General features: G+C 39.6%; 1 protein-coding gene across 2 annotated transcripts in view; it reads left to right on the forward strand.

Annotated features, from left to right (window-relative positions):
• Positions 1 to 26753, forward strand: part of LOC134601520 (uncharacterized) — a 56143-nt gene that overhangs the window by 12906 nt on the left and 16484 nt on the right. For both annotated transcript variants that reach the window (XM_063446028.1, XM_063446029.1), the window contains exons 3-5: positions 575 to 919; positions 18983 to 19351; positions 20047 to 20136. In XM_063446028.1, the coding sequence (XP_063302098.1) occupies positions 575 to 919; positions 18983 to 19351; positions 20047 to 20136 (804 nt within the window). The remainder of the gene's footprint in view (positions 1 to 574; positions 920 to 18982; positions 19352 to 20046; positions 20137 to 26753) is intronic.

The raw sequence follows: 26753 nt of genomic DNA on the forward strand, positions 1-26753 counted from the left end.
TTCGTGAGTTTTGGTGATTCTACAGTAGCTGTGCCTGTCTCTGAAAAGGGGATTATCGTCTAAGCGGTTTTTACCCCTTGTCTGCTGAAACGGTCCGTTACAATGATACATTCCTTATTCGAATATTTGTTTTAACAACTTCTTGACCATGGCTACATGCCTATTACAATGGCATTTAAATTCAGTCATTTTGGCCTTTTCTAATAAGTTTAATTTTAAGAGGTATGTTAGTCTACACATAGCAGAATTGAGGACCACACATTGCTGCAGAAATTTAAACAACACAGTTTTTTTGTTGTATAAATGTTTAGCATCACTAATTACCCAGAAATGTAAGTGATGAACCAGAGTGAATCAAGAGGAAGTGTCATGTGTCATCTTAAATGTTGCCAATTCCATATATCTGTATCAAAATTGAGAATAAAAAAGGTAACATTAGGCTATGGTGTCAGTAGATGTCACATTGACCAAGGGCATTATGATAGACAGCAACATGTGTACAATGCAGAAGCAATTTCTATAAAATTTAAAATTACTTAATGTAATGTAATATTGTGCAATGCTTTCTCTACAGATAAGATATATGTGGATCAGTTGGATGCTGTCCCCGCTTTAAAAGGAGAAACAGTCATCATTCCGTGTTATATTACTTACCCTACTGGAAGTACCTTTACTGTACAAAAAGTGACCTGGCGTAAGGGAGATAGTGACCTGTGTCGAGATTATGGAGAGCTTCATGTTTGGAACTTAGAAAATAAATCAGAGCGTAAAGATCAATTCTCGCTGGTGAATTTTCCAGATGATATCTCATTAAGTATAATAAATGTGAAATCTTCAAACAAGAACTGGTACTGCTGTGAAGTGACTTCAGAAAGTCGAACATATAGTACTCATCGTGCCACTGAGCTGGCCATTATAGGTAAATATGTAGTTTGTTGTAATCAACAGATATTCCTCAAGAGAGGAAGTGTGATATAACGCTAATATCAAGTGCTGTTTTAGAGGATTTTTCTTATAACGCATTTCTTGTAGTTTATATCTGTATATTACAGCTACTATTGACTATTAATCTAATTGAATGCTTAATGCTTATCTTACCTAGTTTCTCCAGCACATCCTCCACTCAGAAGGGGTGTCACTAGTGGGCAGCCAGGGGGGTTACTGCCCCCCTCTACATCATGCTATGCCCTCCTTTGCACCCCTTCCAAATGCAGGCTACCTGAAGTAATGTGTGTTTTTCTTTTTTTTTTCTTTTTTTATCCCTGGTGGAGAAAAGTTAAATCTTAAAAAAACAAACAAACAAATTCATTGTGGCAGGGCTTACTGTGCATTGGGGGCAGGGCTAGATGACTGTAGGGGCATGGATAAAATCCCCAGAAGAAATCTGTCAGGGGTAACTGCTGCACTGGACGAGGGAAGCAGGAAGGAGTCCCTGCTTCCCCAATATCCAGACTCCAGGAGCTGCACTGCCTCCACTCCAGCCCATAATAGACAGAATAACTTTGTGTGTGATTATAACTGTGTGTGTTACTGTCTGCCTCTGTGTTTGACTGTCTGCCTATGTGTGACTGTAACTATGTGTGTGTGACTATCTGCACCTGTGAGTGTGGCTGTCTGCCACTGTGTGTGTAACTGCCTGCCTGTGTGTGTGTGACTGTCTGCCTGTGTGTGTGTGTGTGTGACTGTCTGCCTCTGTGTGTGTAACTGTTTTCTTGTGTGTGTGTGTGTGTGTGTGTGACTGTCTGCCTGTCTGCCTGTGTGTGTGGGACTGTCTGTCTGCCTGTGTGTGACTGTAACTGTGTATGTGTGTGTGTGTGTGTGTGTGTGTGTGACTATATGCTCTGTGAGTGTGGCTGTCTGCCTCTGTGTGTGTAACTGTCTGCCTATCTGTGTGTGTGTGTGTGTGTGTGTGTGTGTGTGTGTGACTGTCTACCTCTGTGTGTGTAACTGTCTCTATGTGTGTGTGTGTGTGTGTGTGTGTATGTGTGACTGTCTGCCTGTGTGTGACTTTCTGCCTCTGTGTGTGGCTGTCTCTGTTTCACTGTATTGGTGTGTGACTGTAACTGTGTGTGCGTCACACTCTGCCTGTGTGTGACTGTAAGCCTGTGTGTGTGATTTTACCCCCCTCACGGTCATCCCCACACCCTGCCCCCCACACTGTCACCTTCCTTCACCCTGCCCCCCACACTGTCACCTTCCTTTACCCTTCCCCCCACACTGTCACCTTCCAACACACTGCCCCCCCATATATATATACACACAAATGCACATACATGCATGTTTTATAACAGACCCCTAATTTTTTCCCTGACCCATCATGTGCCCCCAAGAAAAATTTATCCTAGAGATGCCACTGACACTCAGTGTGTAAATATGTTTTAAAGCCATCATTCACACCAGCAATGTTATACCTCCACGATGAGCCCTTATAAAGCCATGGGTCAATAGTGCGACGCATCAAATAAATAGTGACAATTAGACCTGCATCATATGAATATTCCCATGCAAGGCTCAACAAAGGTGACAACTGCTTGTCAGAGGCTCTGACTGAGACTTCGAATCATGGGAAGGCTTTTTCCACCTTAAAATCTTATCCTGCATGGAGCACTCACAATTTTTGTGAGGATATTGTGTGTTACTTTGTACACAAGACCAAAGGTGTTGCACCCAGATCTTCTCTCTTTTTTTCCTTACAACTTATATCTGTGAGGATATACTTGGAGAAAACTACTAAAGAAAAGAAACAGAACTGAAGCCCTGAAGTTTAGAGCCTATTGTAACTAAAGGCTCTAAAAAATGTGAGTTTTAAAACATTTTAATTGTGAAACTATATGCCACAATAATCTTTTCTCTCTATTTTTTGTCATTTTCATATGTCCAGTACTAACCCCTAAATAACAATTAAAAGCTGCACTCACAATTGGTTAAAACAGGTGAAGGGACAAATCACCTAAACTGTTTCTTTTCCAATGTTCTTTGTATGTGTTCCCACTAGCCTACTGTAAGATTCTCAGTGATGTTTGTGCAAATGTATATTCTGTGTTTCGTTTGTCACATTTTTGTCACTGAATTTGCTTTCGTCTATTGTGCTTTTTTGTATGTCATTTGTTTTATGTAATTGTAGCACTGAGTAACATTATATTTGTCTTTGATGGGGTTGGGGTCATATAATGGATGCACGAGGATGCACAGAACCTCTGATCATAATAATATAATATATTAAATAGTGTAATTACAAGCCAACATGATTCATTATGTTATTGTAAAAATAGTGCTATTGACTTATTACAGCATTGCAAAATTTATTTTGTCTTGAAAGATTAAAGTATTGCAAACCTTAATATGACTGTTTTTAGCGAGTTGAATGAGCCATTTGTTAGTATCACGAGAAAAGTGAAGCAAATTAGATGCCTTTCTCTTGAACCTCTGGCATTTTGATATGCAACCCAACAGAAGTTAGGAGACAATTCTTTTTGCTAAGCAGTATATCTAAAAAAAAAAAACATTATTATTAAATTAAACAAATATTAATGCAGACATGAATAGTTGTGCCTTCTGGTAAATAGATGTAAAATGCTAAGGGCATTCCCTGCCAAAGAAATCAAAACTGTAAGTCATTTGTGGGAATGAAAAATAAAAATATAAACAAATCATTACCCATCAAAGTCTTGATTGAAGATTTTGTCTTTAACATTCTTCATTCTTAAATCACCTTTCTGCAACAAATAATAATGAAATAAAAAATAACTGGCATTTACAAACTGCCAAGTAATTTTGTCAAACAGTGTCACTTAGATATATAAGGGGTAGTGTTATCCACATCATTTATTTTATCTTTTGAATGGTGGTACCTAGTAGAGAGTTGTACTAAAATTAGGTCCTCTAGGAAGGTGCCAGATACAGCCCAGAGTGACATGAGGATATATATATATATATATATATATATGAGTATATGGTGGTGGCTTGGATATCACACACATTGGATTCTTTTCCAGTCAATATCATTAGTAGCTGTATTTAGCACCTTTCTGGAGGACCTTATATTAGAACAGCAAGACTGTTTACCAGTTACTGTTATATTGTTCCTAATCTGACTTTTGGCTTCACTGATCATATTCCCAGCATTACTGTGCAATAGTATTGTTAGCTCTAGATATCTTGCATCTTATATTCTATATGCTTTCCACTGATCCTACCTGTTTCTGACATACACTCCCTTTTTATTGAGTTTTTATATTTACGGGGAGGATACAAAAAGGAAAATTGAAGGGAAAGGAAGGGGACAAACAGCAGCACAATAGTGAAATACAGCACAACAAATGTTTGTACAGTCATGCAATGCATATTTTCCGAGCTGCACAGGCACAACAAAATTGGTACAGAAATCTGTGGGTACCCGATATCCATGTATCCAATAAGTTTCATGCATCCAAGAGTAGTTTTGAGGAAGAGACAATAGTGGGAAAGCATTGTTCGTGTGAGCACTGTCTGTCAATTGCTGTAAGCAGGAGAGATAGTAACAGGATTTTGGTAGTTTTCTAGGCTTTCAGCTATGAGGGTTACATGAAAGATCAGTTTCATCTCTCGCCCATGCACCATGTTTGGTAGGCCTAACAGAAGGTAGGTGCGGGCAGGAAAGATACTGGGTGTTTCAGTTTTTATGAAATAAAGGGTTGGAGGAGCACACAGTGCCACCTCACATGTAAAGTGGAGCCTTTCATATTCTTGCAGTGCCAGCATGTGGGAGAGGTAGGGAGAGAGAGCTATTTCAGTCTGCTTGGTACGATATACCAGCAGTAAATTGCCAAGGTTAATGCTTTCAGTAGTTTTCAAGAGAAGTTGAAAATAGATTCCCATTGCTTCCGGGGTATTGTACAGTTCAAGTCAGAGATCCATTGCTTTGCAGGTTGGAGACTGAGAAGGGCATATGGTCTAAAACCAATTTATAGTACATGGAGATTGGTTTACATAGGGAGGCATGGGTTTATTTATACAGAGTTGTTCCCATATTGTTATTCCAGATGTCAAAGTAGTATGCCTAGCATCTGATATGAGATGGTGTTTTTAAAGAGTATAATTGCAAATATGAGTAGTGTGAGGAGTAAGGAACTGTATATTTAGTTGTTTGTTACGGTGTCATAACCTAACAGGCCATTTACATGATGTAGGTAGTATAGGTGCTGTGGCAGAACCACTGCTTATTCATGTGTTTTTCACTTGTATTGTGTGTTTCCCCTTGTATTTCGTGTGCTGTGCCTTGTTTTCCAATTCAGGAGCGGCCATACGAACAGAATCCATTCGTCTCCCAAACGGGGACCACCCTGGTGCCCCATTAGAATGTTCACCACCAATTAATTAGAACGTTCACACTAGTAACATAAGTTCGAAACCGCAAGGGAAGTAATTAATGAGTGCTCCTCTGGGTGGCCCCCATTTCGTACAGACAAACCAGGGGGAGCATTTGTATCCTGAAAGAAGCCGCTTCCTTTGCCTGGTGTTCGCACAGGAGCCTTGCGCACAGACACTGGTCAGGGAAATGTACTTGTGTGGGGGTTCCTAAGATTGGCGGGGACACTTTAGGGGCACTGTCTATCTTGGCAGGCTTTCTGTGCCTGGGAGACAAAGAGACTGGGTCCCTTTTCCTACACCCGGGCTCCCAGGCACAGTTGACTATGGTAGGAAGACCCATGTCATTTGGTGTGGAAGACCCCTTGTATCTGTGGCGGGCTTTCTGTACCTGGGAGATAAAGAGAAAGAGACGTGGTCCCTTTTCCCATGCCTGGGCTCCCAGGCACAGAGGATCCTGGGATGCAAACCCCTTTCTGTTTGTGTGGGAGACCCCTTGCAAGGGGTTATGCATAAAAGCCATGTGTGGCATAATAAAATCGAGTTGTACTCCTAGAGCTGTGTCTCGTCCAGTTACTGGGGGGAATGGGTGTCCTTACTCTTTAAGTGGTTCCAGAGTGGCTAAAGGAAGGAATTAGCAGAGATAATTAGCAGAGATAACCGGTTGAGTTACCCGGGGTCTGCTACAGGTGCGTGGCTCCATTTTCTATCTAGTTGTTAGCGTTGAATGTGGGAATAGAATATGTCAATTCATGTAATGGAGTTGATAAAGACAATGTGGTAGTGCTACATAATTTGGATTTGCATTTATCCCAGACTTGGAGCAGTATATTAGCTGTGGGGGCCTTAGGTATAGTAGGGCGAAGGTTTTTAGGAAGCCAATGTAGACAAGAGAGGTTGTGAGGTAGAGATGTCTCTCCAGGCGGACCCATTGTGGAGAGGGTGTAGCGAGTATGTGAGGAAGGACAGTGGCCAATATCAAGACATGGAAGTAGGACTGGACATCTGGAATGGCCAGACCCTCTTGTGTTTTTGATCAGACATGCACTTTTGATATTTTTTTTAATTATTTTTATTGTTATTGATAATTTCCCCATTACGTATTTTTTTAATTTTTTAATAAAGAATGCATATTTACATTTTAATTATTTTTTTTTGCACCCCTTATTATTTATGCTCAGACTCTTAAATTAATAGTTGCCATCTTTTTGGGGCTGCTACAAAAATTTATTGTTTTACATAATTTCAGCCCACTATACAGTATACATTGAAACAATTAAAAAAAATGCAAATTTTAAAAGAAAAAAAAAGAAAGAAATGTTTACATTTCTGTCAACTAGCATGATTATTGGGTAAAAACTTGACTTTTTTTGTGTTGGTGTGATTAGATTTAAATTACCCGGACATAAATTGGGATGGAGGGACTAGTATTCCAGTAAGGGGAAGCAGGTTTTTGAACCTGTTAGATGACACTTTAATGTCACAACTGGTAAAAGCAGCAACTAGAAAGGAGGCTTGTCTGGACCTGGTTATAACTACCTTTGTTATTCTTTGTGCTTACAATCATCTAGTCTTGAAGAAGTCCACTTGTACGGATATAACACGTTCTTGTGGGCACTAACCTAGGTGACCCTTTTGAATTCACAGAATTAGTTCCTGATATTACTAAAAGGAGGAAGAGTCTGCGCTAATTCAATTAAGCAGCAACCCTAAAAGGGAGATCCCTCGGGAAACCCTTTATTGAAAACAAGAAAATGCAAGAATGGGGGTCAAGGGCTGCGCCAGTGGTGTATCCTGGTTTTGTGCTGCCCTAGGCAGGACAAAACTCAGGCACCCCACCCCCCCCGCCCTCCCCCCCCCGCGCCACCCCCACCCAACCTTTACCCCGTCCCGCATTCTAAATACACACACATTCACTGACAGATACGCATACGCTCGCTAACAGACACAGACACACTCACACTCAGTAACAGACACACTCACACTTAGTAACAGACACGCACTAACAGACACGCACTAACAGACACGCACTAACAGACACACACTCAGTCACTAGCAGACACAAACTAGCAGACACACACACTCACTAACATACACACACACACAGTCAGACACACACACACACACACAGGCAAACACACTAACAGACACACTCACACTCAGTAACAGACACACTCACACTCAGTAACAGACACGCACTAACAGACACGCACTAACAGACACGCACTAACAGACACACACTCAGTCACTAGCAGACACAAACTAGCAGACACACACACTCACTAACATACACACACACACAGTCAGACACACACACACACACACTCACAGGCAAACACACTAACAGACACACACACTAACAGACACACACACACACTCACACTCACTAACAGACACACTCACTAACAGACACACATTCACTAACAGACACTCACTAACAGACACACACACACACTCACACTCACTAACAGACACACTCACTAACAGACACTCACTGACACACACACACACACTCACTAACAGACACACACTCACACTCACTAACAGACACTCACACTCACTCACTCACATTAACACTTTTTTTTTTACTTCAACCCCCCCCCCCCAGCCTCCTTACCTTTGGGAATGCTGGGGGGGGGGCATCTTTTTTCCCTGGTGGTCCAGTGGCTGCTGCTGGGCGGTCGGGCGGCGCTCTTGGGCGGCTGGCGAGGGAGCACTCCATCTGAGTAGTCTGCTCAGCTCCCTCGCGCGCCGCACAGTGAGGCTGGGAGGCGGAGCCGGAATATGACGTCATATTCCGGCTCCCAGCCTCACTCTGCGGCGCGCGAGGGAGCTGAGCAGACAGCTCAGAGGAAGTGCTCCCTCGCCAGCTGCCCAAGAGCGCCGCCCGACCGCCCAGCAGCAGCCCGGCATGTCTGTTAGCCGCAAGGCTAACAAGACATTTGCCTTGGGCATTTGGGGGGCGGCTTTTTTTGCCGCCCCCTAGAAAATGCCGCCCAAGGCAAATGCCTTGTTTGCCTCGCGGCTAATACGCCCCTGGGCTGCGCTTGAACAAAAGAAGTAAAAAGTGTATAAAAATATATATAGATAAAATAAGCAATAATAATAAAATCAAGTAAAGTTCATCCGGATGTATAGAAAAATAAATATAAATGAAATTGAAACAGTCTCACTGGTGTGTAATGATACGGTAATAATCCTCAAGTGTTGCTCCGTCCGTATGGTAGGTAGTCCATATATGTGAAAATAAAAGAGAAAAGAAAAAGCTGCCAATGGTGAAATATTGTATGTCCAGATGTGGTATATATTCAAAGGAAATGTATTTCACTCACATTTGTTGGAGCTTTAGCCAGCTCTAGGAGAAAAGACACTTAGTGGTTTGATCCCCACTATCGGATGTACTTAGATGGTTGGTCCGTCTATCCGGCTTGGGATTCCTGTAGTGTAGGCTAGGACCTACTCAGATATGCGTTGTTCTTTAATGCTGGGGAGATAGGTCCGCCTTTCCGGTATTGGATGGTAGATGTCCACGGAATATATATAAAAAAGCAAATAGTGCTCTCAGTGTGAACAACAAGGTAATATATTTAAAAGAGTTATACTTACAAGAATAGAGCAGACAGGTACTGCTCTATTGCCACAGCGCTGGTGGAATTATCCCCACCTAAGGATTTCTTTTGACGGGATACACTCCGAATAAAAAATAAAAAATAGAAGGTACCAATAAAAAATGTTTTTTTGAGAAAACCCCAAAGGTGAAACGCGTAAATGGTTTTAATAAGTGTATTTTAATCAATAAAAGTTATTTTTGGTTACCTTTTATACTAGGACCAATTGTATACTTATTTTTATTGTATTTTATACACTTTTTCTACTCCTGGCATTTTTTATATATTTTTTATATATTTTTTATATATATTTTTATATTATCATACTATAGTTTTATTATTACTTTTTATCCTTCTATTTTTTATTTTTTATTCGGAGTGTATCCCGTCAAAAGAAATCCTTAGGTGGGGATAATTCCACCAGCGCTGTGGCAATAGAGCAGTACCTGTCTGCTCTATTCTTGTAAGTATAACTCTTTTAAATATATTACCTTGTTGTTCACACTGAGAGCACTATTTGCTGTTTTATATATATTCCGTGGACATCTACCATCCAATACCGGAAAGGCGGACCTATCTCCCCAGCATTAAAGAACAACGCATATCTGAGTAGGTCCTAGCCTACACTACAGGAATCCCAAGCCGGATAGATGGACCAACCATCTAAGTACATCCGATAGTGGGGATCAAACCACTAAGTGTCTTTTCTCCTAGAGCTGGCTAAAGCTCCAACAAATGTGAGTGAAATACATTTCCTTTGAATATATACCACATCTGGACATACAATATTTCACCATTGGCAGCTTTTTCTTTTCTCTTTTATTTTCACATATATGGACTACCTACCATACGGACGGAGCAACACTTGAGGATAATTACCGTATCATTACACACCAGTGAGACTGTTTCAATTTCATTTATATTTATTTTTCTATACATCCGGATGAACTTTACTTGATTTTATTATTATTGCTTATTTTATCTATATATATTTTTATACACTTTTTACTTCTTTTGTTCAAGCGCAGCCCTTGACCCCCATTCTTGCATTTTCCTGATATTACTGCCTCTGCTATTTAGTCTACACCGAATAGCAGACACCGATTCAGCTTGTCAGCTGTCATTCACATTGTCTCAGAACAATTTACTCGATCTGTATTTAACCCCTTAAGGTCGCTGGACGGAAGTTTTCCGTCATTGCAGCACTCCCCTTAAGGACGCTGGACGGAAAATTTCGTCCAAAATGAAAATTAACCCCTGATTGCCACAATCGCAGGGTTAATCTTCCTGTAGTGTGTCTCCCTATCGGAGGCACACTACCATGGGCAGTTTCACTGATTCAGCCCATGTGATCGCTCTGACCGGGAGTCAGAGCGATCACACGTGCTGCAGTGAAACCTGATCTGTTTCCCTGCAGCTCCGTGTGAGACAGATCGGTGCTGATCTGTCTCTGGCTGTAAAAAAAATCAGTTAGTTACAAAATACCACCCCCCCTCACCTCTTTTAAATAAAATGTAACCCCTTCCCTGCCCTTTGATCACTGCCTGCAGTGATCAAAATACAGATCACAGTATTTCACTGTGATCTGATTTTTTTCTTTTAACCCCTGAGGGTTAACTTTTATTTATTTTTTAATCCTCAGGGCTTAAATGTATTTAATTAATTATTTTAAATATTTTAAAATATTTATTTATTTAGCTAAGGTGGGTAGAAATTAGTGGGGACATTGGGGGGTTTACGGTTATGCTAGTTAGGGGTTAAAAGTAAAAAAAAACAATAAAAAGTGAAAAAAACTTTTGAAAAGTTTAAACAAAGTTTTAAAATAGTAAAATAAGTTGTTAAAAGATAAATAACACTTTTTAAAAGTAAAAAAAACTTTTAAAAAGTTTAAAAAAAAATTTAAAAAGGGGGAAAATGCGTAATACCTCTACACTTGGTACAGGCTAGCGAAAAAATGATACCACGGTAAGGTTTCAAATATGCCTTTTGAAACACCCTGGGGTGTCTTCTTTAGGAAATAGTATGCCTTTGTGAAGTAAATGGAAAACACAACCTATTAAAATATTCCAAAGTGGGGCATGGACCCAACGTAAAAATTCTTCCTTGAATGGCTGTGTCTCAAATGTGCCCCTTCAACGTTGTCATATACCTGGTAAAGGTACATATGGGGGTATTGCTGTACACAGATGACATAGCGGAGCAAAATATGATGTATTATACTGCTGTAACACATATAAGGTTTGCAAAATATATATTACAAACTCATTGAGTATGTCAAAAAGGCATATAAAAAGCGTATTACCACTACACTTGGTATAAGCTAGCGGAAAAATTATTTCACGCTAAGGGTTAAAATACATCTTTTGAAATACCCTAGGGTGTCTTCTTTAAGAAATGGTATGCCTTTATGGGGTAGCTGGAATAATTAACCTACAAACAAACCTCCAAAGTGGGGTATGGACACAGCGTAAAAATGTAAAGTTTGAAAAAACTTGAATGGCTGTGTCTCAAATGTGCCCCTTCAATGTCCGCATATACCTGGCAAGGTACATATGGGGGTATTGCTGTGCTCAGATGACATAGCTGAGCAAGATAAGAAGTATTATATAGCCGTGGCACACATAAGGTTCGCAAAATACACAGTACAAACTCATTGTGTGTGTAAAAAAGGCAGTAAAAAATGCTTATTACCACTACACTTGATACAAGCTAGCGGAAAAATTATTTCACGCTAAGGTTCAAAATACATCTTTTGAAATACCCTAGGGTGTCTTCTTTAAGAAATGGTATGCCTTTATGGGGTAGCTGGGATAATTAACCTACAAACAAACCTCCAAATTGGGGTATGGACACAGCGTAAAAATGTAAAGTTTGAAAAAACTTAAATGGCTGTGTCTCAAATGTGCCCCTTCAATGTCCGCATATACCTGGCAAAGTGCTCAGACGACATAGCTGAGCAAGACAGGAAGTATTATATATCTGTAGCACACATAAGGTTTGCAAAATACACAGTACAAACTCACGGTGTGTGTCAAAAAAGCAGAAAAAATGCTTATTACCACTACACTTGGTACAAGCTAGCGGAAAAATGATCCCCCACTAAGGTTCAAAATATGCCTTTTGAAATACCCTGGGATGTCTTCTTTAAGAAATAGTATGCTTTTATGGCATAGTTGGAATATATAGCCTGCTAAAAAACTCCAAAGTGGGGTAACAACACAGCGTAAAAAATTGAAAGTTTGAAAAAACCTGCAATGGCTGTGTCTGAAATGTGCCCCTTCAACGTCCCCATATACCTGGCAAAGGTACATACGGGGGTATTGCTGTACTCCGACAACATAGCTGAGCAACATATAAAGTATTATAAAGCCGTAGCACACATAAGGTTTGCAAAATATACAGTACAAACTCACTGTGTGTCAAAAAGGCAGAAACAAATGCTTATTACCACTGCACTTGATACAAGCTAACGGAAAAATTATCCCACGCTAAGGTTAAAAATGTGCCTTTTGAAATACCCTTGGGCGTCTTCTTTAAGAAATAGTATGCCTTTTTGGGGTAGTTGGTAAAAGCAGCCTGCTAACATATTTAAAAATAGAAATGGACCCATTAAAACTCTCCATGTAAATTCACACTTAAAAACCTGAACTTATCACATCTCTTTCACAGCACTGTAACTTCACAAAATAGTGTCTGGGTCATACATTGGGCATATTGTTTTACTCAGAAGAGGTAACTAAGCATACTTAGGGGGAATTTATGACAGTGGCACTTATCAAATGTAAGAAATACCCAGCGAAAATGCAACATGTATGTAAAAAAATGTAAGGTCTTTATGGGGTTATTTGAACGGTCAAATGGCTATAATGCCACAAATTCAGACATATGACCATCTATGAAAACTCCAACTATAGAAACTGAAATAGCATGGTCTCCTATATGGCACTGTAGCTTCAGAGAATAGAGGCAAAGGTATACAATGGGGGTATCGTTGTACTCAGCAGATGTAGCTGAACACAATATGGGGTTCTGTACAGGGATAGCACACACTAGGTTTACGAAATACACATTACAAAAACCTTGTTATATGTGTATATGCCAAAATAGAGAAAAAACACAATTTTACTCCAATATTTAGCAGAGATCGGCGGTGAAATGGCTACGCAAAAAGTGTCAAATTAACCTTAGGTACATAGCCTGTGATGTCTACTTTATATAAATATATACTTTTGTGTGGCAATTTTGTTTCCTGTAATGGTTATTAAACTTCCAAGACAAACATACCAACTTCTAAAATAGTTTCACATTGAAATGTTATTTTAGACTTTGTAGTTTGTGACCTGTAACTTTCAAAATAAACTGAAATCCTACACATATTATGTACTTTGTAAATCAAGACACATAAATTAATTGATTTTGAATTACGTTTCCTAAGCTGGACATATTATACACACATTATTATTGCCAAAACGTGGGTAAAAAAGCGTTTTTTTGTTTTTTTTTTCCACATTATGTTGCATTTTTTTTTAATAAATGAGAATTTATACATGTATAGGTCACATCAAATTAAAGCCCTTTTTGTTGTCTAAAAACGGTATATAATATGTGTTGGTACAATAAATGAGAGATATGCAAATTGCAGTTGAACACAAACAGCAAAAAATGCAAAAATTGCTTGTGTCCTTAAGGGTATGTCCAGCTTCTGAAGCTGTGTTCTTAAGGGGTTAATCAAGTGAGCCTGTGCAGTCAAACTCCACTCTTAAGTGGCCAATCTGATTTTGCCTACTGCTTAATTATCCTTCACTGTATGTATGGACTGAGCCTGTGGTAAGATTGTTACTTGCTACTTATTGGGTCCCTTCACTGCATAGCATTCAAGCAACAGTAGATCCTTTATAACTTCTGATTTATGCATTAATACTTTACTGGACTCTAGGTTAACTGACTGTATTTAATCTTGGCCATTGCCATCATGTTTGTTCTGCAGCCGTTGTAGGTTCGAGTTTGCTTTATGCCGACTTCAGCGTGTCTGCTAAGGAGTAGCACGGTATTTGTCAGTGGTCTGGTCAGAAAGGGGTGCTAACAAGTGCAGCGACTTCTATAGGGTGGAACCCAGAATGCAAAGAAACCAATATACACACAAATCAAGGCAAAAAAGGTGCATTGATATATACAAGAAAGATAGTTATATAAAATAAAACACAGATAACTGAATGTAGCAGAATGGCCTCTGGATACAGGGAAGGGGCTAGCTCAGGAACACAGGGAGACAGCTAGCACAGGAACACAGAATAGGAAGGACCAGATTAACATTAAAGGACCACTATAGTGCCAGGAAAACATACTCGTTTTCCTGGCACTATAGTGCCCTGAGGGTGGAGAGGAAGGGGTTAAACTTACCTATTTCTCCTGTGCCGGGCGGGGATCTCTCCTCCTCCTCTCCGCCTCCTCTCCTCCTCTCCGGCTGAATGCGCATGCGCGGCAAGAGCCGCGCGCGCCTTCAGCCAGTCTCATAGGAAAGCATTTACAATGCTTTCCTATAGACGCTGGTGTCTTCTCAATGTGATTTTCACAGTGAGAAGCGCAGAAGCGCCTCTAGCGGCTGTCAATGAGACAGCCACTAGAGGCTGGATTAACCCTATTATAAACATAGCAGTTTCTCAGAAACTGCTATGTTTATAGAAAAAAGGGTTAATCCTAGAGGGACCAGGCACCCAGACCACTTCATTAAGCTGAAGTGGTCTGGGTGCCTATAGTGGTCCTTTAATGAACTGGCAAACAATAAGGGGTGAGTCTCAACTAAATAGGGAGATGTTAATCACAAAGTAAGGCCAGCTGGGAACAGAGAGAGATATCAGTCTGGGTGCAGCAGCAGCCTGGAATAACACCACAGACAGGCAGTGGCACTGTGAGGTGCTGGACCAGACTGAGAATAAACCAGATTGTGACAATATTATTCTGAAACAACTGATTTATATGAATACTTTGGGTTCTATTTATATTATTTTATTATCCTCATTTACCCTCTTTCTCTTCTCTCCCTTTACCTAGGGATATGGAAATTATTTATGGATATTTTCACCAATTAAGTATATTTTGTGTTTTCTCTTTTACAAGGAATTTATTTTATTAGAATTGTTTTGTAATATGTAAGACACTTGATTGTTATGTGATATCTAATTGCATGTGCACCTCCTGTCGAGCTAGCCAATCTCATGTGGCACTAGGTACTTTATTTCCCTTACTATAGATGTTTAATACATGTAGCTATTTGCTTAGAAAGGTATTTGGTTAGGGTTTATTTTGTTTATGCCACTCTCCTCATTTATGTTTTCATAATATCTCAGTTAGTTACCCTGTGTTTTATGGTGAGTGGCATTATACCAGCATCTGCTGAGAGCTCTTTTTTATTATTATTATTCATATTTTTTTTTTTTTTATATTTTCTTGTATATTTTGTTATATTTGAGATATTTCTGTGCTTTTCACTTCCTTCCTGTTGGTGTGTTAAGGGAGTTAGCATGGTCTGTAGCTCCCAATACATCTTATAGTTAGGATAGCCTTATGCCTATCCCACGCATGCTTAAACTCCTTTACTGTGTTAACCTATACCACTTCAGCTGGAAGGCTATTCCATGCATCCACTACCCTCTCAGTAAAGTAATACTTTCTGATATTATTTTTAAACCTTTGCCCCTCTAATTTAAGACTATGTCCTCTTGTTGTGGTAGTTTTTCTTCTTTTAACCCCTTAAGGACCGGACTTTTTTTGCGATGTTGTACATTTGCGACCAGGCATCTTTTTACACTTTTGTGGTGTTTGTGTTTAGCTGTAATTTTCCGCTCTCTCATTTACTGTTCCCATACAAATTATATATTGTTTTTTTCAGGACAAAAGGGGCTTTCTTTACATACCATTATTTATATAATCTCATGTAATTAAATTTTTTAAAACTGAAAAAATATGATGAAAAATTGAAAAAAATACATGTTTTTTGACTTTTATGTGAAAAATCTTTTACTCATCTACAAAAGCGAATGAAAAAAACTGCTAAATAGATTCAAAATTTTGTCCTGAGTTTAAAAATACCCAGTGTTTACATGCTTTTTTCTATTTTTTTGCATGTTATAGGGCTATAAGTACAAGTAGGATATTGCGGTTTCAAAACATACATTTTTAAAATGTATCAATAGTGACATTATAACACTATTATCTGTCATAAATCTCTGAATAACATCCCACATGTACATATTTTTTTTAAAGTAGACAACCCAGGGTATTCAATATGGGGTATGTCCAGACTTTTTTAGTAGCCACTTAGTCGCAAACACTGGCCAAAGTTAGCGTTCATATTTGTTTGTGTGTGAAAAAAGTAAAAAACTAAATTGAACGCTAATTTTGGCCAGTGTTTGTGACTAAGTGGTTACTAAAAAAGACTGGACATACCCCATTTGCAATACCTTGGGTTGTCTTCTTTTGCAAATGGTATGCCATCATGGGGGTAATTCTCATTCCTGGGCTACCATACGCTCTCAAAGGCACGTAACCAACCTGGCCATTTTCAATGTAAAAATATTTGACCCATATATTTGACCCTGTAACTTTCAAAAACGCTATAAAACCTGTACATGGGGGGTACTGTTATACTCAGGAGACTTTGCTGAACACAAATATTAGTGTTTCAAAACTGGAAAATGTATCACAACAATTATATCATCAGTAAAAGTGCTGTTTGTGTGTGAAAAATGCAAAAAAAGTCACTTTCACTGACAATATCATCGCTGTGATATGTTTTACTGTTTTGAATCACTAATATTTGTGTTCAGCGAAGTCTCCCGAGTAAAACAGTACCCCCCATGTACAGGTTTTAGGGTGTCGTAGAACGTTACAGGGTAAAATACAGTGATAGCAAATTAAATTCTCTGGACTTTCGGCCTGGGTTGGCAGGCAGGTCCCTTAAATTGCAATCAATAAAATAACTTAATTATGTAAAAATATTACATAAATACGCACGTAGAATTTAAATATATATGCATATTTATATATTTGAAGTCTACGTGTATATTTATATAATTATTTATGTAATTTTTTATATGGACATATGAATAGTTCGTATTCTTTTTATTTATTTATATATACATAGATATATATACAATTTCATTCTAAGTGTATTTTGATATATATATATATATATATATATATATATATATAATAATATCAAAATACAGTTAGAATAAAATTTCGTATAGATAATTTTTTTTAATTTTTTATTATTATTTTTAATTTTTTTTATTTAATTTAATTTACTTATTATTTGTATTTTATAATATATATATATATATATATATATATATATATATATATATATAGTGTGTGTATATATATATACGTGTGTAATTTAATTATAAGTGTATTTTTATATTAATATATGTACATATTAATATAAAAATACACTTAGCATGACATTATATATATATATATATTATATAGGTATAATATATGTCTATATATCATATATATATATATATATATATATATATATATATATATACACATATATAATAATATTTTTTTTTTATTAACTTTCACTTTAATTTTTATTTTTTTATTTTACAGCAGCAGGGAGACTGCCTGTCAGCACAGACAGTCCCCCTGCAGGCAGAGACTAGGACACCTATTGTGACCATGTGGTCGCCCTGTTGGGCGATCACATGGCCACAGGGGTCCTAATTCGCCATGGGGAGACTGTCTGGGCTGCAGGCAGTCTCCCCACAACGGGAGCACTGCCGATCGCCGCCGGGGGAACGACGGCGATCGGGTAAGTACATTTTAAATTAAGGACGGTTCAGGACCGTCGTCGGTCGGCAATGGGAAAATGCCGATGACGGTCCTGAACCGTCCCGCGTCCTTAAGGGGTTAAATATAGTCTCCTCCTTTACTGTGTTGATTCCCTTTATGTATTTAAATGTTTCTATCATATCCCCCCTGTCTCGTCTTTCCTCCAAGCTATACATGTTAAGATCCTTTAACCTTTCCTGGTAAGTTTTATCCTGCAATCCATGAACCAGTTTAGTAGCCCTTCTCAGAATTCTCTCTAAGGTATCAATATCCTTCTAGAGATATGGTCTCCAGTACTGTGTACAGTACTCCAAGTGAGGTCTCACCAGTGTTCTGTACAATGGCATGAGCACTTTCTACTGCTAATACCTCTCCCTATACAACCAAGCATTCTGCTAGCATTTCCTGCTGCTCTATTACATTGTCTGCCTACCTTTAAGTCATCAGAAATAATCACCCCTAAATTCCTTTCCTCAGATGTTGAGGTTAGGAGTCTATCAAATATTATGTACTCTGCCCTTGGGTTTTTACGTCCAAGATGCATTATCTTGCACTTATCCACATTAAATGTCAGTTGCCACAACTCTGACCATTTTTCTAGTTTACCTAAATCATTTTCCATTTGGCTTATCCCTCCTGGAATATCAACCCTGTTACATATCTTAGTATCATCCGCAAAAAGACACACCTTACCATCAAGACCTTCTGCAATATCACTAATAAAAATATTAAAGAGAATGGGTCCAAGTACAGATCCCTGAGGTACCCCACTGGTGACAAGCCCAAGCTTCGAACATACTTATTGACTACAACTCTCTGTTGCCTGTCACTCAGCCACTGCCTTACCCATTCAACAATATTGGAATCCAAACTCAAAGATTGTAGTTTATTGATAAGCCTTCTATGTGCAACAGTGTCAAAAGCCTTACTGAAATCTAGGTAAGCAATGTCTACTGCACCACCCTGATCTATCATTTTAGTTACCCAATCAAAAAAAAAAAAAAAAAACATTTCACATAACTGTTGTGTTCAGCTTGTATAATAAGCTTTGGGAATTTGAAAGAATGGTAATTAATAGCTAATAAATAAACCAAGCATAAATATAATTAAATTTTACATTACAAAATAGATGAGTTGCCTGTGCCTTAAAATTATCAAATCCTAGCAGTTCATTATCTATTGCATTTCAGAATCAAAATCAAATACAGAGCTAACTGTTCAACAACCACGGGACTCTTCGGCCACACTACGAGGCTCAGTGACTATTAACTGCTCATATAATTACTCTGAAAAAATAGACCCTCTATGGATTGGCATCTACTGGAGATCGGGCAGCCCTTCTGGAGATTATGTCTATGATCCCTCACATAGGCTGATCAGTCCTACTTACAAAGGAAGGACAAACCTGAGAGGGCAGGCGGATCTTTACATACAGAATGTGCGAGAAAGAGACAATAACACCTTTTATTACTGCTTGGTGATACTCCGGGTCTGTGTTGGAAATAACAAATATGAAACATTTACTGTTCATGGAGCTGGAACCAGATTAATAGTCTCCGGTAAAGTAAAACATAAAAAAATAACAGGCCTAATATTCCTCAACTCCTCTCAATGTAATCTAGCACACAGCTATCTCTCACTCTGCTCCTCTCTACATAATATACACAGCTATCTCTCACTCGGCTCCTCTCTACATAATATACACAGCTATCTCTCACTCTGCTCCTCTCTACATAATATACACAGCTATCTCTCACTCGGCTCCTCTCTACATAATATACACAGCTATCTCTCACTCTGCTCCTCTCTACATAATATACACAGCTATCTCTCACTCTGCTCCTCTCTACATAATATACACAGCTATCTCTCACCCTGCTCCTCTCTATATAATATACACAGCTATCTCTCACCCTGCCCCTCTCTATATAATATACACAGCTATCTCTCACTCTGCTCCTCTCTATATAATATACACAGCTATCTCTCACCCTGCTCCTCTCTATATAATATACACAGCTATCTCTCACTCTGCTCCTCTCTATATAATATACACAGCTATCTCTCACTCTGCCCCTCTTTATATAATATGCACAGCTATCTCTCACCCTGCTCCTCTCTATATAATATACACAGCTATCTCTCACTCTGCTCCTCTCTATATAATATACACAGCTATCTCTCACTCTGCTCCTCTCTATATTATGGATAACCAACTATCCTCCTTGTAAACCCATTTATTTCATGGTTTCAGGTATTAGCATTGGTGTAATTGTTGCCTTGGTCATCGTTCTGCTCCTTGTGATCATACTATGTGGGATTCTGATCTTCCTGTATAAGAGAGGTGAGGATACACTGTAGGTTTTCTCTTATAATGCAAACACTACCTGTGTAATTTTCAACCATACTTAAATTACTTTGGTGCTCTACAATATATCAGTGTTGTTACGGACCGTTTCAGCATACACGGGGTAAAAATCAGTTTAGGCGATAATCCCCTTTTCACAGGCAGGCACAGCTACTGTAAAAGCACCAAAACTCACGAATTCGTATATATATGAATGCACCAAACTCCCGAACTGGATACAAAATAGCACTCCAAACTGGATCCTCACGAATAGCTGCTAGCAGACGAACAGGAAAAGCAGACATCAGCTTACACTCCTAACAATCAATCTCCAACAGCATACAGTGAATCCCCCCAAGAACGAGACAAGGCTCCGTGTTGAGGGTCAAGCAGTGGTCTGTTTATTGTGGGCTACCTGCCCCTGTATTTATGCAGGTCTCCCACCTGGTGGACACTCCCCTAGGGGACCAAATGGAAGACTGAAACAGCAGACAGACGTATCACTTTCGTACACACAGCCTCAATACTTTCCCACAATACATCCTGGTTTCCTCCTCTCTGTCCTGGAGATACTTAATGAAGTAATTCAATTATCTCCCAGGACAAAGGCAAGACTCCATTATGCACGTGGTGACACAGAAACAGTATATCACTTTAAAATACATAAAGACACATTTTATACATAAAACACAGACATGTAACATATCCCCAGATAGCTCAGGTCTGGGTGCACATTATTAGATGAATGGCACCCAGACCACCCGAATACAGTTTAAGTGCCATGGAGCTAAAGTCTTTAATTATACGAACAGGCTCCATGGCATTGCTAGCTCGGTTAAAGCATTCACATAAAACATAAAATACCGAATTTCCCTGCATTTACCAAATCCATACGAATTAGAACCAGGGGCTGGAGGTTCAGCGGTGCCTGCACGTAAAAGTGTCAGATTTTGGTGCATGAAAGCCGGGCAGAAAAGCGCTGGCTAAAAGAGATATCTACAGGCAAACAGTAGGCGCTATATATTTAGTCATAGTGAACACAAATATTTACTTATTACAAGTGAAGCAATATTAAAAGCTGCACCTTAAAGTGTAAAATAGCTCAAAAAAACACCACTATACATACATTGCAGGAAAAATAAGGTGCGCTATGAGTTTAAATAACTTAATAGTGTTCAATACAATAATAATTCTTAATATTATTGTTAAAAGTGCATGTGCAATGTGCAACACGTGAAGAAAATGGGGTAGAAAATCCACACTCACAATTTTAACGCCACTGGCGTGGATCACCCCTCAGGGCTATGAAAATATGTAAAACAAACACAAAAAAACAAAGATCATAGGGTAATATGTCTTTAAAACTAAAAGTATATGTAAAGGGAAAAAATCACACTTACAAAAGTAGAGCAGTAAAAGTCTGCTCTAACTATGATGGCAGAAGTCCTCTTATCTCAGGACTCAGAGACCTTTAGTATTCAGGACAGCAGACAAATCCTTCTGAAGCACTTTATTTGAATAAATAATTTAAAAAGTAATTCACACAAAGTGATAAAATGTATAAAAATAGCTTCTAAGTCACCCGTCCAAATGATTCTCCTCGTCCAGCGGTCACGATATGTGCTGTTTGTATCCGCCGGTTGATAAGTATTATCACCTCAAGTCAATACTTCCGGGTTTTGGAGCGATCACGTGGTGACGTCGTGCGTGATGACGAGTTTCGCCAGATTGGCTTCCTCAGATCACATGTTGGATCCTGCTGTCCTGTTGGTTATATGACGATCTTTCTGGGCGTGGATTTCTTGAGAGGAAAGTCTATTGGTTCTGGGTCACCTGATGACTCCATAATTAAAACGTCCAGTCTCTATTGTTTTGGGCATATCGCCTAAACGGCACATTTATGTTGAAATGAAGAAATATAAAGGCTAATAATACTAGCATTTTCACACTTGTCTGTATAGGAAATTTAAAACATTTTAACATGCAATAATATTATAAATACAAGCTAAACACAAGTAAATGTAAAATAGGTACATATATTATTATTTTTATAATACAATTAGATAGAAAACATCATACCAGATGTAGTAGCAGCTATATTGTAATGTCCCACATCCTACTAATAGAGCAAAATAGATTAAAAAAAAACATTGTAAACAGAAGAAGTACAGATAATGGGACGGACGGACGGATCGTTCTCCCTACGTACTGCGGACTGCAGTATGTAAGGAGAACGATCCGTCCGCTACATAAAAGTATTTACGAACATGTTAACAATATACGCGAGGGATTTGAGCTACATAGTGTGTCTGCGCATTTCAAAAAATACCACAATAAAGATCCGAGCGGACTAACCTTTGTAGGGATACAAGAAGTAAAAAAATCCTGGCGAGGAGGTGACCATATACAGCACATAGGTAGAGAGGAAATGAAATGGGTCCATAAATTGGGAACCCTAGAACCAATGGGTCTTAACATTGAATTTGATCTTTTTAATTTTTTATGATGTTTCTCAACTTTCCCATTATCTGTACTTCTTCTGTTTACAATGTGTTTTTTAATCTATTTTGCTCTATTAGTAGGATGTGGGACATTACAATATAGCTGCTACTACATCTGGTATGATGTTTTCTATTTAATTGTATTATAAAAATAATAATATATGTACCTATTTTGCATTTACTTGTGTTTAGCTTGTATTTATAATATTATTGCATATTAAAATGTTTTAAATTTCCTATACAGACAAGTGTGAAAATGCTAGTATTATTAGCCTTTATATTTCTTCATTTCAACATAAATGTGCTGTTTAGGCGATATGCCCAAAACAATAGAGACTGGACGTTTTAATTATGGAGTCATCAGGTGACCCAGAACCAATAGACTTTCCTCTCAAGAAATCCACGCCCAGAAAAATCGTCATATAACCAACAGGACAGCAGGATCCAACATGTGATCTGAGGAAGCCAATCTGGCGAAACGCGTCATCACGCACGACGTCACCACGTGATCGCTCCGAAACCCGGAAGTATTGACTTGAGGTGATAATACTTATCAACCGGCGGATACAAACAGCACATATCGTGACCGCTGGACGAGGAGAATCATTTGGACGGGTGACTTAGAAGCTATTTTTATACATTTTATCACTTTGTGTGAATTACTTTTTAAATTCTTTATTCAAATAAAGTGCTTCAGAAGGATTTGTCTGCTGTCCTGAATACTAAAGGTCTCTGAGTCCTGAGATAAGAGGACTTCTGCCATCATAGTTAGAGCAGACTTTTACTGCTCTACTTTTGTAAGTGTGAATTTTTCCCTTTACATATACTTTTAGTTTTAAAGACATATTACCCTATGATCTTTGTTTTTTTGTGTTTGTTTTACATATTTTCATAGCCCTGAGGGGTGATCCACGCCAGTGGCGTTAAAATTGTGAGTGTGGATTTGCTACCCCATTTTCTTCACGTGTTGCACATTGCACATGCACTTTTAACAATAATATTAAGAATTATTATTGTATTGGACACTATTAAGTTATTTAAAGTCATAGCGCACCTTATTTTTCCTGCAAAGAAAAGCGCTGGCTGCCTGGGGAGCTCCAGAACACCGCCACCTAGCGGCCGCTAAGTGTAACAGCGGCCACCCAGTAACAAGCAATTAAACTGCGGTTAACCGCAGCTTCAGGGAGGTAAATAGGAGGCACACTCCAGCTTCTGCGTGGCCACTTAACAACGCCGCCCGGCTTCCCACGGCTCTGGGGAGGTTGGTAAACGGCTGTTTGTTTGGTAGATGGCAGCAGGCGGGCAACCAGGCTCCTCCAATACAATGTGGCGAGAGAGGTTTCGTCACAAGTGTTCCCCAACCCCCGGGCCGCGGACCGGTACCGGTCCGTGGATCAAACGGTACCGGGCCGCCCAGGGCCAGCGCGTCTATAAGGTGGCACAGGCGACCGCCTTAGGGCGCACCGGCTCCAGGGGCGCAAGATTTCAGTGACCATCTCCGCCCTCGGCGCGGCAGTGCTGAGATCAGGCGCGGCGAGGGAGCTCTAACCGCTCTGCTCTGCTCCCTCGCGCGCTGTCTAGTGATGCCGCGGGAGCCGGAATATGACGTCATATTACGGCTCCCGCGGCATCAGTAGACAGTGCGCGAGGGAACAGAGCAGAGAGGTTAGAGCTCCCTCGCCACGCCTGATCTCAGCACTGCCGCACGCCGCCCAGCAGGTAGGGAGGCTGGGTGGAAAATATTTATTTATTAAAATAATTTGTGAATGTATGTGATGTGTCTGTGTGAGTGTCTGTGTGTGTGAGTGTGTGTCTGTGAGTGAGTGTGCGTGAGTGTCTGTGAGTGCCTGTGTGAGTGTCTTTGTGTCTATGAGTGAGTGTGTGTGTGTGTGTGTGAGTGTCTGTGTGAGTGTGTGTCTGTGAGTGTGTGTGTGAGTGTCTGTGTCTGTGAGTGTGTGCGTGAGTGAGTGTATGTGTGACTGTGAGTGTATGTGAGTGTGTGTCTGTGAGTGATTGTATGAGTGTTGCATGTGAGTGTATGAGTGTGTCAGTGTATGTGTGTGTCTGTCAGTGTGTGTTTGTGAGTGTCTGTCAAATCAGTAAGAGTATCTTTGTCATTGAGTCTGTGTGTGACTGTCAGTGTGTCTGTCAATGAGTGTCAATTAGTTTGTGTGTCAGATCAGTGAGTCTCTGTGTTTGTCATTGAGTGTGTGTGACTGTCAGAAGAACACTAAGGGACAGGGAAGGGAGGGGACCAATAATGGACTGGGAGAGAGGCTGGTTAAGAGGCACAAAGGTGAAGATGTTATTTTTAAGGGGGGGGAGGGGTGGGAGAGAAAGGCGGGGCGGAAAAATACATCTTCGCCTATGTACCCAAAAATCCTTGCAACGGCCCTGGGGCTGCCCGAGGAACTGGGAGATCAGAGCTCTCCCTCCCCGGTCTGCAGGCACTACTAGGGAGTGAGAGAGGACCCGGGAGCTCTTACCAGCAGCTCCTCCGGGTCCTCCTCTCGCGAGCTTGGAGCGTTGCCAGGAGCGCGGGCTAGAGTTCACTCCTACCACTGGGACCACCAATGAATCCCACTGGGACCACCAGGGAACGGAAGATGTCCCCCCTCCTCCCAGTAAAGGTAAGAAGGGAGGGGGGACATAAATTATATATTTAATTAAATTTAAAAAAAAGCCTCCCTACCCTCCTTCCCCCCATATACATACACTATACACACTGCCCCCCATACACACACTACACACACTGCCCCACAAACACTGCCCCCATACACACACTACACACACTGCCCCACAAACACTGCCCCCATACACACACTACACACACTGCCCCACAAACACTGCCCCCATACACACACCATCTGCATAAAAACAAGCTCAGGGTTCTCATTCAAAATAAATCACTTTATATTCATTTTTTGGTGTAGCTGTATTTTATTTTGAAGGCATGTTTAAATACAATTAAATTAAAATTATTAAATCAAAACAAGCGGGCCACGGAAAAATTATCAAACGTTTACCAGTCCGCGGCGATAAAAAGGTTGGGGAGCACTGCTCTACATGATGTCTGATCTTTCTCAGAATAGTGTTCTATACACCAAAACTGCTTCATTAAGCTAAAGTTGTTCAGGTGACTATAGTGTCCCTTTAAATGACTTTGGTGCTCTACATGATGTCTGATCTTTCTCAGAATAGTGTTACATGTGCTAAACTAAAGAATTATTACAGAACGACATGGGTACTACTTACTCTTGAAAATCACGTAAACCCATTCAGAGAAACCGCAGATAAACGTATTTAGTTTTGATGGTAAAAAAACTTTTGCAGAATTGAAATTAACATTGCTACTGGATAGTAGATGTCGTCTTTCCAATAACAGATAACAGATCCTGAACCACTGTTTTCAATTTCCCGATTTATTTGGATTTTATCAATCAGCTGACAACCAGAGAGTCACAGCAACTTCAGAGAGAAAACGGCAGCTGGGACAGCTAGAACCGTGCACATGCGCAAGTCATGCTCATGCAAGCACCCAGTACTCCTGACAAAGGACACAAGTACATCTCTTTCTCTTAGACTATGCTTAAAAGGATACTATAGTCACCAGAACAACTACAGCTTATTGTATTTGTTCTGGTGATTAGAATCATCCCATTCAGGCTTTTTGCTCTAAACACTGTGTTTTCTGAGAAAATAGTGTTTACATTACAGCCTAGTGAAACCTCCACTGGCCACTCCTCGGGCGGCTGCTAGAGGAGCTTCCTGGGGCAGTGCTGCATAGTGAGCACAGTGTCTCCACCCTTTGCACACTGAACAGAACTAGGAGTGTTTCTGGGCAGTAAAATATTATATATTATAATTGAAAGTACATTTTGTATGTGAAAAATGCAAACAAATAAAATAAATCTGAACTTTGGTTAAGATTTGTGCCCAGGTGGCTACAACAAAACACTAGACAACCCCCATTTTGAATACCCTGGGATGTCTACTTTTTCAAATGGTATTCCATGATGGGGACAATTTTCATTTCTGGACTGCCATACGGTCTCAAAGGCAACCTAGGTCCAGCAAATCAATCTGTCAAATTTCTATGTAGAAAAACAATTA

This window comes from Pelobates fuscus, chromosome 3 (assembly GCF_036172605.1).
Source record: "Pelobates fuscus isolate aPelFus1 chromosome 3, aPelFus1.pri, whole genome shotgun sequence".
Taxonomy (NCBI): Eukaryota; Metazoa; Chordata; class Amphibia; order Anura; family Pelobatidae; genus Pelobates; species Pelobates fuscus.